The following is a 13,816-nucleotide window of genomic DNA, read 5'->3' as shown; positions in this document are numbered from 1 at the left end:
TGGCTACTTAATCCCCCTCCAAAATGCTTATATCTTCTTTAAAGATCGAAAGGGCCTTTGCGCTGGCTTCTGCATGGCCGGTTTCGGTTTCGGATCTGTTATATTCAACTAAATAATTGTCCAGATCATTAACCCATCAAACGAAGAAATCAACCACGCCACTCAAAGATTCTCAGAAACTGTTGCAAATAGAGTTCCGCTTGCTTTCAAAGTGCTTGGAGCTGCTTACTTAGTCTTTGGCTTTATCGGATGCTTATTGATGGTTGAAGGCAAAAACTGGAAGCCAAACAATACTTTGATAAACCAATAAGAAAACGTAGAAAGAGCATCACGGATCTAGTAAGAGTCAATACAGTCATCTGATTCATTACAATCTCCTTCTCTTAAGGCAAATGCGAGATGTAACTTACTTAAGTTCTATGCTTCTAAAAAGGGGCTGTATTTGTCATTTTTGATATTAACAATGCTGCAATTCGCGAGTTTTATTGCATTTACTTTCAAAGAACTTGCATTTGTGTTAAACCCTTAATTCGCCAGCAAAGACCATCAACTAACAGTAGTAGGCAGTATTGGCATAATTTCGAACGGACTTTCGAGATATTTGTGGGGCTTTCTGTTTGATTACTTTTCGTTCAAGACTCTTATAACTGCTATAAACATCGCCTTGACTATCTCTATCTTCACAGTCCAGCTTACAGTCATGAATATCTATCTCTATACTGTCTGTGTGGTTATTGCTTTCGTCAGTTTAGGTGGAATGTTTTCGATTCTTCCAACTCAAACTGCACGCATATTCGGCCAAAATCTCTTTGCGAAATTGTACAGTTTGACCTTCATTGGCTTTACTTTAAGTTCAATATTTAGGTATTTGTGCCAGATTCTGATCATTAATAAATTTGAAGGTAAAGAAGGATATATTTACTGTATCTATATATTTGGTGGACTTCAGCTTATCTCATTGATCATTGGCTTCTTCACTAAGTTTAGCTATGAGGGGGAAGAAAAATAGCCATTGGCGAAGACTATAGCTGAGTGATGTTCGATCTCAAAATTGAAGAAGTATGATGAATTAAATATTATTCAGAGCATTATTTAATTTATTTACTTGAATACACACATTTAAATATAAATCAGCTATGTCTGATATTTCTCCTTCTGCTTTCTCTTTCCCATACTGCTTATCCCTTTTGCAGCACATCCACAATCTTCCGATAGTCTTTTTCGTACCTTTTTAGCTCACATACCTTCGTTTTCAGCAACTAATTCTATTGCTTCAATTGCACCAGTTAGTGATTGAATTTATGTGTCAAGAGTCTACTGAAAATACCTTTGACCGGTTTATTTTATTTTTCACTTTGTGCGCGGGTTTTGTGGATTTAGTTTTAATAGGATGCCAACTTTCTGAGAGATGAGTTTGTCTAAAGATTTGGAGGCTTACCTTTTTTGTGACTGACCAACTTTTTGTTTGAGGAGTGTCTTATAATGTTTCCTTTGTCCCTTTATTGATAGTTGTGTGTGCTGATTGTTGTGTTCTTCTGGCGGATCGATTTCGCGCGCATTCTTTGTGGGGTGTTCCCTTTCTGAAGGGAGGATCTCTTAATTTCGTGGTTTGTAAAGATTGCTTCGCTTTTGGCTTTGCTTATATTCCTCTGATTCTTTTGAGAGGCCTTTTCGTTTGGGTAGTTCTGTATGCCATGGCGATGGCGATGTAGGTTGCGATTCGATGCGGGCGATTGAAAGATCCCAAAGCTGCTGTCGCGTGCATAGCTCTTGGAATGCGACTTCTCCGCAAGGTTCACCACTTTCGCGGAGTGCTTACGGGCCGACAGCTGCTGTATTTTTAAGGAGTTTTACTCTTTGACTTCTCCGAGTTTGACTTCCAACTGATGGAGTTTCAATTCGATGGCTTAGAATCCGCTTTGGTTCGATACTATTCGTTTGGCGGCTTCGAGTTAATGATCGAGCAAAGTGTGCAGGTATTCGATGCCATTGCGGGGCCCATCTGCCTCTCCCATTATTGAATTCGCTGTTAGGTTATAATATCGGCCTATCATTACAGTGACTTAGACTTAAATAAATTATCAAGACATCCCCGTTCGCCAGCCCCTTTAATTATCTACTCATCTTTGCAGAACGTAACTCGGATGTACTTTTCGCGATCGACTGTGTTGCCGACATCGTAGAATGGAGAACATGGGATGACAGACACGCCATCTTCATAGAGCAGCTGAAGGCTGAATGCGGTTTTGAGGTAGAATTATTGCGAATGTTATCAATGAATAAACGAATTTAAATATCAAAACAATAATATAACTTCGTAGCATCTGAAACATGGATGAATAATAAACTAAGCCCATCGCTAAACTGGGGTTGGGGTTGGGGTTGGGGTTGGGGTTGGGGTTGGGGTGGGGGGTTGGGGTTGGGGTTGGGATCGTTAAGAGGCTAAGAAATGACCATGAGCATCCCGAAAACCCAAATCGAATTCTGGGCACAATATGCTCTGCTTAGGAAGGGAGCACTGTGCCCGAGGGGGTGCGGACGGTAATCGATGTAAAAATTCAATCATAAGGCTTAGACAAATAAAGTCAAATTCTTTGAAGAAATCATTCTGAACTCAGATGTCATTATCTACGATCTGAACACCTGCGATCTCAAAGAGGCCGAATTCGTGGTCTCCACTTTGAAACTCAACAACTTCAAAGACAACAAAACACTCATATGCATTTCGAACGTGATGACATGGGCCAAGACCAAGCCGAAGGAGAAGAAGTAGGGGGAGGAAGAGGAAGGAGAGGACAACCCTCCCGAAGAGCCGGACACTGAAGTCGAGGGCGAGTTAGCAGCCGATGGGGCGTAATAGAAGAAGACGTATGTTCGGTTTCAAGACAAGGACTACTTTCTGAGGAAGCCAGACCCCGAGTACGAAAGGATCAAGTCGATTTAGACCTTGGTGATGGCGGCTGGCAAGGCAAAGTCAACTTTGAAAACCTACATAGTTTGCTCGGGGATTATCTACGGCGAAGGCGAAAGGATCTTCGCACCTTTCTTCATGCAAGCGCGGCAGCAGAGCCCTGCGGCGCTGGCATACTATGGGAAAGGAAACAACAGAATCCCCATGATTCATATTCAGGACCTCATCACCTATGTGGAGAAAGTAATCGAGAAGAAGCCTGACATTCCCTACCTATTGGCCTTGGACCATAACTCAAAGCCCACCCAAAAGTCGATCATCTCGGCCATCTCCAAGGGAATAGGAACTGGCAAGACTGTCTCACTCGCCGAGGGCGAGTCTGACCCCACCTTCAAGGTACTCACACTGAATATCCGGATGAAGCCCACGATGCACTTCACCAAGCTCGAATAAGAGGAAGCGGGCATCGAACAGGAGGAAGGCAATGGTAACTATTGGCTGACTTAGAAACCCCCAAGTTTACGTTTAAGTGGCAGTACAAAGAAGGAGTCCAGAAGTCAATTAAGAAGCTGTGCGAGGAGTTCAACGCCTTCCGAGGGCTTTCCCAGACGAAAGTGTTCCTGGTGGGTCCTCCTGGCGCAGGAAAATCGTTTTGCTCGAAACAGTATCTCTATATTAACACCCGTACAGATTAGCAGAGAAGTACAATCTGCCGCACATCCACATCCAATCTGTCCTGGCGGAGGTGAAGGGCATACAAGGCGAAGGTTTGCTGGGTGAGTAGGTTCGGAACTATCTGACAGAGAAAAAGGAAGAACTGACGGGCGAGCTTCAGAGCAAATATGAGGAAGAGAAAGAGAAGAACAAAAAGATACCCAAATAGTACAGAGAGCCGTTGGAGCCATTCAACCCCGACGCGGTCGAAGTCCGGCTGCCGGATTAGCTGCTTTATAAGTGCTACAAATGGCGGCTCAGCCAGAACGACTGCCTCAACAGGGGCTACATCCTGGACGGATATCCAAAAAGGTACGAGGACGCATCTGAGTTGTTCATGGGCCTCCCTCCAGCGCAGGACGACCAAGAGCCCGAGGAAAACGCTCAAAAGATAGTGGAGCTCAAACTCATCCCTAACGTTTTTATCATTTTGGAGATGCCGGATGCATAAATTCTGAAGAGGCTGCAACAGCTCCCGTAGGAAACGGTAGCAGGCACTCACTTCAACGAACGAGCCACGACGAGGAGACTGAAGGTATACAGGAAGCTCATGGATAGGAGCTCAGGGGAGTTATCATTGGAGGATTTCTTCATCGAAAACAAAATTGCGATCCACCAGGCCAACGTTTCGCCGCAGACCCTCCAAATGTTGGAGTCCATCATCAAGCCCATGACCCTGGACGAGGAGGAAGAGCAGGCAGTCATAGTAAGGGCCATCAAGGAACAAGCAGAGCGCCGGCGGAAAGCGAGGGCGGAGTTGGATGAGAAGGAAACGATAATCCGGGATGTGCAGCACGAAGACTACCGAATGAAAAAGGAAAACGAGCAGAACGAAGAAACCGAAATACTGGATCAGAGTTCGCGGTCGCTGAGAAGATACTTAGATGCCAATTTGGTGCCGATTCTTTCCGAAGGAATTGTGGAGATTCTGATGAAGTTCCCTTCGGACCCAGTCGACACCCTCGCGGAGTTTCTATTCCAGAACAGCCTCAAAGTGCCCAACCCGGACCCCTCAACCTTCGAGTTTTGAGGCTGCCACATGTTAATGCATAGAACATCAAAGGATCGAAAGTTCGGCATCAGATAAATATTTTAAATCTAATGTAATACATTTATGTATTTATGCATTTATAAATTTATAAATTAATAAATTAATAAATATAAATTTGGTTTCGTCTAATTACATAAGCCGACTTTAATGACATTTGACATTAATTATAAAACATAGTAATGATGATTATGATTATGATTATTAGAGTGTTGTTTATTGATATTAAATTGGATGCATTGTATGACGGATGATAATATATTTATAGAATCAACAACGAACCCGGAGGAGCAAAGCGGGTTCAATGTCGGTAGCCCATTTTTCGATCCACTTAGCCTTAATGTGCTTCTTGGGAAGGTATGAGCTACGAAAGCAACGCGCCCCGAGTCAGCTCATGTCTTTGAAAATGAGGCACGAGTGTTACAGTGGGCCGACATTCCTCTTTCATTCTCTGCTTAGGACCAAAATACATTGAAGCCGTGCAATGTATGATGATAGGACCTGGGTTGGAACTGAGCGTCAAGACCTCATCTACTTGATATATATAGTTACTATTTCTGACCCACTATTATCATTTATTTATCTCAATATTTATCTTCATATTATATTTGTATTAGTCACATTATATTCGATTAAATTTCATTTAATCAAATTTAATAAAATTTAAATTGATCCTATTTATTAATTTAATTCAATTTCATTTAATTACGTGGCTGTTGTGAGTAATCATCTGAGCATATAGATAATTTTAAAAAACAAGTATGAAACAGACAGAATAGTATTGCTCAGAAACATAGAGACATAGAGACAGCCTTACACAGACTTAAAATATTGGTATTAATAATTCATCAGGCCCTTTCAGCCTTCTTGGCCATGAATCATTTGATGCGCTTGGGTCTGAAACGATTTGAAATTAATAATTAAGAAATTCCCAACCCAAAAATCCGTTTCAAAGTTAAGCTTAGTGTATAATATAAAAGTTCCATCGTTTCATCATCAAGCCCAATTCTAAGCAATGTTTTTTATGCCGAAACGTTTTTGTTTATTGAGTAAAATGAAAGGGAGGACGACACTGAAAGGATCGAAGAAAGTCAAATGAAACTGGGTAAAAACCAGAAGCATTGATTTAGATCTCATATTAATCAAATCATTGAGTATTATTTAGCCTGGATAATATAGAGTATCTCATATAATTTTTATGTTGAGCTTAAATAATTTGCTTTCCCTGATCTTCCTCGTAGGCCTTGTTTCCTGCTGGACGAAAGTCAAAGTCCACTCAGCTTCTGAATCAGCCAGTGACATCTTGGCTGTCCAGTTCTCGAACGACAACGCATTCTACTATAGTGGGGGCTCCAACAATCAACTTCGAAAATTTTCCAACAAAGATTACTCTCTCGTCAACAATGCTAATGTCGGGTCGCCTGTGAACAATATCTTAGTTCATCCCACGAGCAACGACGTTTATGTATCGACTCTGACAGGATAGCTTATCTCTTTCTCTGCAGCTGATCTGAGCATCCTGAATCGAGCAAATTACCCATAACTTGGGTACGCCTTAGACATGGCTTGGAAAGATACGGCCGGAAATGAACTATATGTCGTAGGGGGCAATTCTGGAAGTCCCAAAATTTATACATATGATTCCAAATTATCTCTGCAAGGAAATGCGACTATTCCCTTCTTACCCTCGAGCTCCGTGGAACAGGTTGAAGTTCCTTCTGGTTCTCCTAATTACTTCGCAAGTTCTTCAGCAAGTTCTTCAGGAAGCTAAACGAACAATCAAACGAGCAATCAAACTTCCAGTTATGTGGTCGAAAGCAGCCCAGGAGGCGCATTCTCGGAAGCTACTCAATACGAAACAGGGGCTGCCTTTGACGATGACGTCATTAAGCTCTTGGCTTTCGTTAAAGCTAACTCAAAGACCTTATTTGTCGGACAAAAGGGAACCAATACTGTGTAGATGTTTGACACCACGAGCACCGATTAAATTATTATGCCAAAAGAGGCTAAGTTGAGTTCTGGAGACAAAATTAGTGCACTTTCAGGATCCTTGAGCAACTATCTGATGATAGGCGTGAGCGGTTCATCAAATAATGTAGTCTTATACAATCCTGCTAGCGACACCTACGATTACGAACTTGGTCATGACTCTACTATCAATGCTATCCATGCCTCACCTGATGGCACAGCTATTGTGGTTGGATAAGCTGAAACTGGCTTAAAGGTCTGGAAATCAGCAGCAGGCAATACTTAAGCTACACAGACATACACAATAGCTGTCAGTGTGACTGCAGGAGTTGTCTTCTTAGCCTCAGTTGGAGCATTAACAGGCGTCGCTGCCGTTCAAGGCGGGTCTGCAGCAGCAGCAGCGGGAGCCCAGGGAGCACAATATGGAGCACAATATGGAGCCCAATATGGAGCCCAATATGGAGCCGGAATGGGGGCTGACAATAGTGGCCAAATCATTGATGGATATCCTAAATTTTGAGCCAGATTCTGAATCCCGTTTTTCAGATACAAATCATTTGTATATGATATCGAATCATTTCTAATTAAAAGAGGATATTGATATTCAACTATCGAAGCTGACTCATTCGTTTCTGCTGATTGTTGCAGAAATCGACCAATAATGTTAGATCAGCCTCTAAGCATATAAATGATTGAATGAATGGGCGTGGCAGATAGTTGTGATGATATAAAGTATGGATGAGATTGAATTTCATCAGATTGGGATGATTAATTTGATGATTAAATAATTTCATAAAGATTCTGAGCACTCTTCTAAGTGGATCCCCCATATTGATTCACACTCAGCCATCGATCTCACCATTGCAGAAATGGACTTTGGCCATTTCGAATCATTTCAGCATAATCTCTCATCGAAATTGAAATTATTGAGGCCGTCCTCATTCCGAGACACTCCGGCTCCTTCATTCAACGACCAGCAAATGCCCTTAGCTAAATCTGCAATCGTGAATTGGTACCATTCGAATTACTTGGTCTCTATCTCGTCTGAGGATATATCGTTCTGCTCATCGATCGCAACTTTGTATTCGTGTTGCTTATAAGCTCTAACCGGAGTTTCGGATCGGGTGCTGGTCATGACCCCATGTTACAATTATTACATGAATGCCGGCAAGCTGATGAATCGAGTAATGATTGGATCCTAGCTCATCTACGACGAGGATAGCTCTCTTCAATAAAGCGATTTTGCAATAGATTTTAGGGATCTTGAAGATAAAATTAGTCAATGCAAACTTTTGGTGCTGTCGCATCCTCATAATCCTTCGGGAAGGGTTTGGAGCCATGAAGAAATTCAGAAGATTGTTGAGCGATGTCGAAAAACCAATACCTACATCTTTTCAGATTAAATTCTCAGCGACATGGCCCTTTAAAATCCCACCTCAAAGTTTATGAGTTTGCTCACCATCGACTATGATCGTCTGATCGTGGGCAATAGTCTTAGCAAATCTTTTAACTCATCATCGCTACAATCAGGATATGTAATTATTAAGCACCTTTAAACTCGCAAAGCTGTGCAGTCAGCATTAAACACATTCAATGGCCCAGTAGAAAGTGCCAACATCTTTGCTCTTTGCAGCTATGAGTTATATCTGTCAGCATAGGGCAAATTATGGTTGCAAGCAATTAATCACATCTTCCAGAATAACTATCAGGCATTACAGTAACTGAAACGCCAATACTTGCCTCAGCTAATCCTTACAAAATGGCACTCTGGGTTTCTGACTTGGATTGATTTCAAATTCTATGCCGCTGATTTTAAGGAGTTGAAAAGTGTGCTCATATCAAAGAAAGTTCATGTGCTGTATTCGACTACCTATTTTATACCCCCAAGGGAAAGCACTAAAGTGAGAATATGTCTATCCGTCAAATAGGCCGTATTTGAGGAATTCATTCAAAGATTGAAGGAAGCATTTTGGAAGAAGGCTGCTCTTTGATCGACTGCGTATTTGGGTTGCTTCCCTTTTTAATTCTGTGTATTTAATTGGAATAGCAAATGTAGAATCTTTTTAATAATGCAATTCAATCTGAGTATGCACAGACACTGCAGAATGGTGATAACCCGAATTCCAATAAGTTTTCCTCAACCATACAAATTTAGCTGCAATAGCATGAAACCCGAGTAGTAATAGCCATAGAAAACATAAGTAGTCGCAAAAAATATCGATAATTTGCTTCGAGAACATCAATCTCCCAAACAGTTTCGCAACCATAAAAAATTAATAAAATAGTGGGTGAATGCTCTCTTAATCTCAACCGCGATCTACATGTTTGCGGACAAGATCTATCCTGGAACTTTTATCGACAAAAACATGTTCATAGACTTCGACAATGAAAAGAGCGAACGTATCCGAAAATAACTGATTAAGGAAGGAAAGTACACTCTTTGATTACTTGTATATATCAAGCATCTTATTCCATCAAATTACGCCGTATATTCAGTAGGAAGCTACAGCCAATCTTATTATTGGCACGAGATTCGAGGATATGAGCCCAAAATAGCAATGAAGCATAAATAAACATGAACATTTATTTCATTTAATATGGATATTTATGCTATTTGGTTACTTATTTGGCTTTAAGGATTAGTTTCTGCTTGATAAGTAGGTACGTGCATTATGATTCAAATATATTTATTATTAATTACAGAGCCTTAAAAGACTCGAGCATCTAATAATTATGAAGAATCGACGATATACACACGGAAATATTGAACAATCGGTCAGCATAACAGAAAAATCTGTGGGTTATGACGATGACTAAAATTCGAAATCAGCCATTCCTTTGGGCAAACATAATCGAACCGATAGAAAGAAGCGAAACTCTTCACTCTCGAAAATATAGCCCCGCAAAACCCAAATTTCGAGCATTTCTGCCGTAATAACTTACGAGGATAACAAATAGGCAGAGCTCGAGAAAGAGGGATCATCGTAATTATCAGAATACGCTCAATCGCAGCCATTGCCGCAAAAGAGGAGATCATTTAGAACTGAGAAGAACATTATTAAAAATACATGTGAAGTAAGGCTTCAACAACCAAGGGCGCAAAACATTGAAAATAGATTATCTAGTTTTATTTAAATCGGGAGAAAGGCCAAATAAATGGGAAACAACAAAGTCTAGCAAAGAATCTAAAATGTCAGCGATGGCAAATCTGTCGTCATTTTTAGCCCATTCTCAAAAACATAGAATTCGGAAATGCTGAATAAAAATTAGAAACCGTCCAAACAAAATAGCCGGAGTTCAAGTTCAGATCAATTGGGCAATTTTACTGTACAGCCTAACAAGGCCATACTTCTCTGCCATATTTGTATGCAATATGTGTCTGCTGCTGCATTCGAAGAAAAGCGCGAACATTACAAATTTTGCAAGCGAGCAAAGACCGTCAAGGAAGCAAAGAAAATATGGACGAACATCATCAAATTGTTGAAGACAATCGATGCTGAGAAAGGTCAGGTACATTACAAATTAATAGCGAATATCATGGAATAAATGTGGAATACCCAAAAACCGAGAAGTTGCAGCTCTTTATTCAATTACTATATGAAAATGACATGTTTGTAGGAAAAAGCCGACCTTAACACTTAGAGAATCATGCACATAAAGTGGGTATTACAGAAGTAAGAAGTAAACCCGACTTTAGACTCGGGCTCCTTGATGCAAATCATTGAATAAATATGGAATTTGATACTCTAATAGTGAATTCTAATGATGCGATCACAATGAGTTCATCTACTGATCTTCAATCCATTTGTATCCTCATATGTATTTCTTAGCACGCATATGTTCTCGGATGGTCTTGTACTGGATGTAGGTGCAGGCCATGGCAACCCCGATGAATGCCACTGTGAAGAAGTATTAAATCGAGTATTTGCTGTCGTACTTTATGCTCTGGGAAAGAGTCTGCAGGCCTTCAATATTTTAGTCTGCTGCTTGCTGAGCAAACATCTCAGCTATGCGGGCCTGATTTTTTAGCGATTTAATGTAATCTTAGTTCTATGTGTGGCTGCTGAAATCATTTGCTCTGGTGCCATGTGCAAACTCAAATGCTATCACCTGAGGCTCGTGATAGACATTCGTCAGACAAAACCGTAGTACCCCAAACTTCTGCGTGGTCATTTGCTGCAAGTACCCCTACGTGGCGGTGGTGTAGTTTACCAACAACTCTCGAATTTGCATGATTTATATCCGAATTGGACTGTGCTATGATTTGCCAGATAATCTGACCAGCGTGTGGCGAGCTACATAAATAAACAAATACGCAAATCATCAGTAAAGCAAAAGGTTTCTCCCACTCGATAGTATCTGTGCAAAGATGTCGCTGCTGTACAGATGCCAAGCATGCACCCTAAGAACAGAACATGGATGATAGATTTAAAGCTTGTCATTATTACCTATGATGTATTATACAGATTTCAGAATTAATCATATGATAGTGTAAGTATGTCCTCGAGCAGATACGTGTAAGATAGGATAATAAAGCAACATGAATCATGAGAATATATTCATGCTATCATGGATCCCCATTTTATAATCAAATACATTTTAGAAAGTAGTAAGTAGCACTAGTTAAATGGTGTTTGTATTATTTTCACAAATGGTCCATTTCTTTATTATGTTATAACTCGCTTTTCTTATCGTCGAATCTTGTCCCATTTTCAAATTTAAATATTAATTTCATCAGGCCAATTATATGAATCAGAAGCCCGCCCTCTTGCTCCTGCTACTGCTCATGAGTCTCGCAGTTGCTCAGGAAACTCGAATTACACTCTCAACCGCCTACAATGTGTCAATGGACTCAACAACCACTGATTCTGCACATTACATTTTAGTGTACCCTGAGTCAATCCCACAAGGCTCCCAACTGTACATCACAGTCTCCTCTGCCATGAATGATCCCACTCTGCTCCCCAGCATGAGAGTTCAATACAACAATATCATCGAGGAATGCACATTGGAAGTTCAACTGCTCAATGATGTCTGCATCCTGACAAATTAGAAGGTGAATGGCTCTAAATAAATTACAATAGTCTTATACTGTCAAGGAGAATGCCAAGCAGTGCTGCTTGCTTACGTCGGTAGCAGTTATTTGATTGGTTTGGATTAAATGAAGTCATTTTAGACCAACGATGAGTCCGCCGAGAAGGTCCTGCAGATTCATATTCCAACAGATGCAAAATTTACTGAAATTCAACTCATAGCTGAGAGAATTTCAGGGAATGTGCAAATCTATGTGAATTACGGAGATGTTATCCCTCAAGCAAATAGCCATTAAACATTGATGGAGATTAACTGGGGTACCTCATCGGGATGGGTGCTGCCTCTGAGCAACAAATTGGGTGCAGGCAGCATTATCAGCATCTTACTTTCGATCGAAGCCAATACCTCATTCGACTTTATAGCCAAGGCCATAAATTCGGGAGTTCACCAACTCAAAATGAACCAGGCCTATGCAGATTACATCAGTTCTTCAGATATAAAAATATACCAACTCAATCTGACAGAAATCGGGCAGATCAGCGACAAAAAGATTATTATTTACATTTCAGTATTTTCGGGGCAGCCAATCATTGAGATTTCGTATGATGTCAACTTCACAAAAAAATAGGAAATAAACGAACATTATGGGAGCTCGATAGCTTACGAACTCGATGAAGCCACATTGAAAGATGGTCAGTTCAGCGGAATAGTCTATCTCAAAGTCAGAGATAAGTCCAGCAATTATTAAATTTACCCAAAGCTCAAACCCAAATCCTCCCCGGAATTCATCGAGAAATAAATTGCCCGATACTTCGAAATTGAAGGGTAATACGAAGTTATATATTACAACGAAGTGCTCCCCAATTAAAAGAAGCCAAGGTCATTCTCCTTATCGCTTGAGAATGTTGGGGGCTCTCAGGTCAATGTCACGGCCTTTATCTGCAAAAAAAGCGCGTAGCAAAATAGTAAATGCATTATTGAGAAGCCGTCAGATTTATAAAATTCAGTGAAATTCTAAAAAATACCTCTTCGCTTTGAGGGAACGCAAATTCAGTTCAGTTTAAATCTTTAAAGTTGTGATGCTCTAAGCCCTGACAATGTGAGATGCTTTTTAATTTTCGTCGCATCTCCAAAAATACCAAATACCAGAAGCAGATTCATCCTGGCTCTTTATGAGGAGTAGCCTGTGATAGAGTTGCGGGAAGGGCATAGCATTCATGCAGCCGTCCTGAAAGACTCATACAAAAACTATATATTCGCCCTGCCAAAAAACACATCTGAGTTTAGTGAAGTGATATTCTTCTTGAACAAAATTACAGGATCTCCCATTATCATCAGCTCCTTAAAGGTAAAGAATCCTCAAGCTGCACAACTCGATCCTAACAATCCTGACATTAAATTCAATAAAAATGACATAGTGTACCAAGCAGGAGGATTGGAAGGTCAGTACTTATCAGCAGGCCCCTACTATATTTCGGTCCATTCCGCGTAGTACTCTGAATTCAGTTTAACAGCAATAGTGCACAGGAGGAAATAAAAGTAAAATGGCATTTCCAATGAAGACGCGGATTTAACTGACATCGAGCTAACTAAAGGAATTGCTCTTCACTACGAACTATTGGCAGATAAAGTAAAAGCTCAGTTTCTGTACATTCCGCAAAATGACGGATAAATCGAGATTCGAGTTTCTGAACTGCTTGGTCGAGTCGACGTGAGCATTGAGTATACAAAGAACAAAACCTCCCCTTCATGCAGCAATGTAAAAAAATGCACACTAATTTCGAAAGAGAACGAACCGATTCGTATCACAGTAACTGGATATAAGGCTGCTGAACAGCAATTTATCATCTTGATAGTGGAAGATAATAACTGCTATCAGTTTCCCATTGGGACTCCTCTGTATGCTCGTCTCGATGTCGATGAGTCAGATTGCTTGTAAATTGTTTTGAATTCGAACAAGCCAATTGAAATTAGCACTTCATTGAGCCGGTTTCAAATACTTTAAAAAAGATTATCTCTCGTGGCCACCATTGTCCGAGGTACTCAAAGAAGTGAGCCGATTCCGCTGGTTTAGAGTTCTCTAACAATATAAGTACCCGTAATCGTCGGGTTTCCTTGCGAAACTGGGGGATGCAAATTGT

General features: G+C 40.6%; 1 protein-coding gene across 1 annotated transcript; it reads left to right on the top strand.

The window, feature by feature from the left end:
* The first annotated feature begins 2,953 nt into the window (after window positions 1-2,953).
* LOC148298814 (adenylate kinase 7-like) lies at window positions 2,954-4,655 on the top strand. The gene is made up of 4 exons (XM_088276631.1): window positions 2,954-3,307; window positions 3,442-3,575; window positions 3,887-4,043; window positions 4,107-4,655. Exons 1-4 carry the CDS (start codon window positions 2,954-2,956, stop codon window positions 4,653-4,655), a joined length of 1,194 nt encoding a protein of 397 aa, XP_088132757.1.
* Window positions 4,656-13,816: the final 9,161 nt, after the last annotated feature.

The sequence above is a fragment of the Brachycentrus maculatus genome, unplaced genomic scaffold (assembly GCF_059751285.1).
Source record: "Brachycentrus maculatus isolate JH-2025_06_01 unplaced genomic scaffold, ASM5975128v1 h1tg001576l, whole genome shotgun sequence".
NCBI classification, from domain to species: domain Eukaryota; kingdom Metazoa; phylum Arthropoda; class Insecta; order Trichoptera; family Brachycentridae; genus Brachycentrus; species Brachycentrus maculatus.
This window is presented reverse-complemented; position numbering and strand designations above follow the sequence as displayed.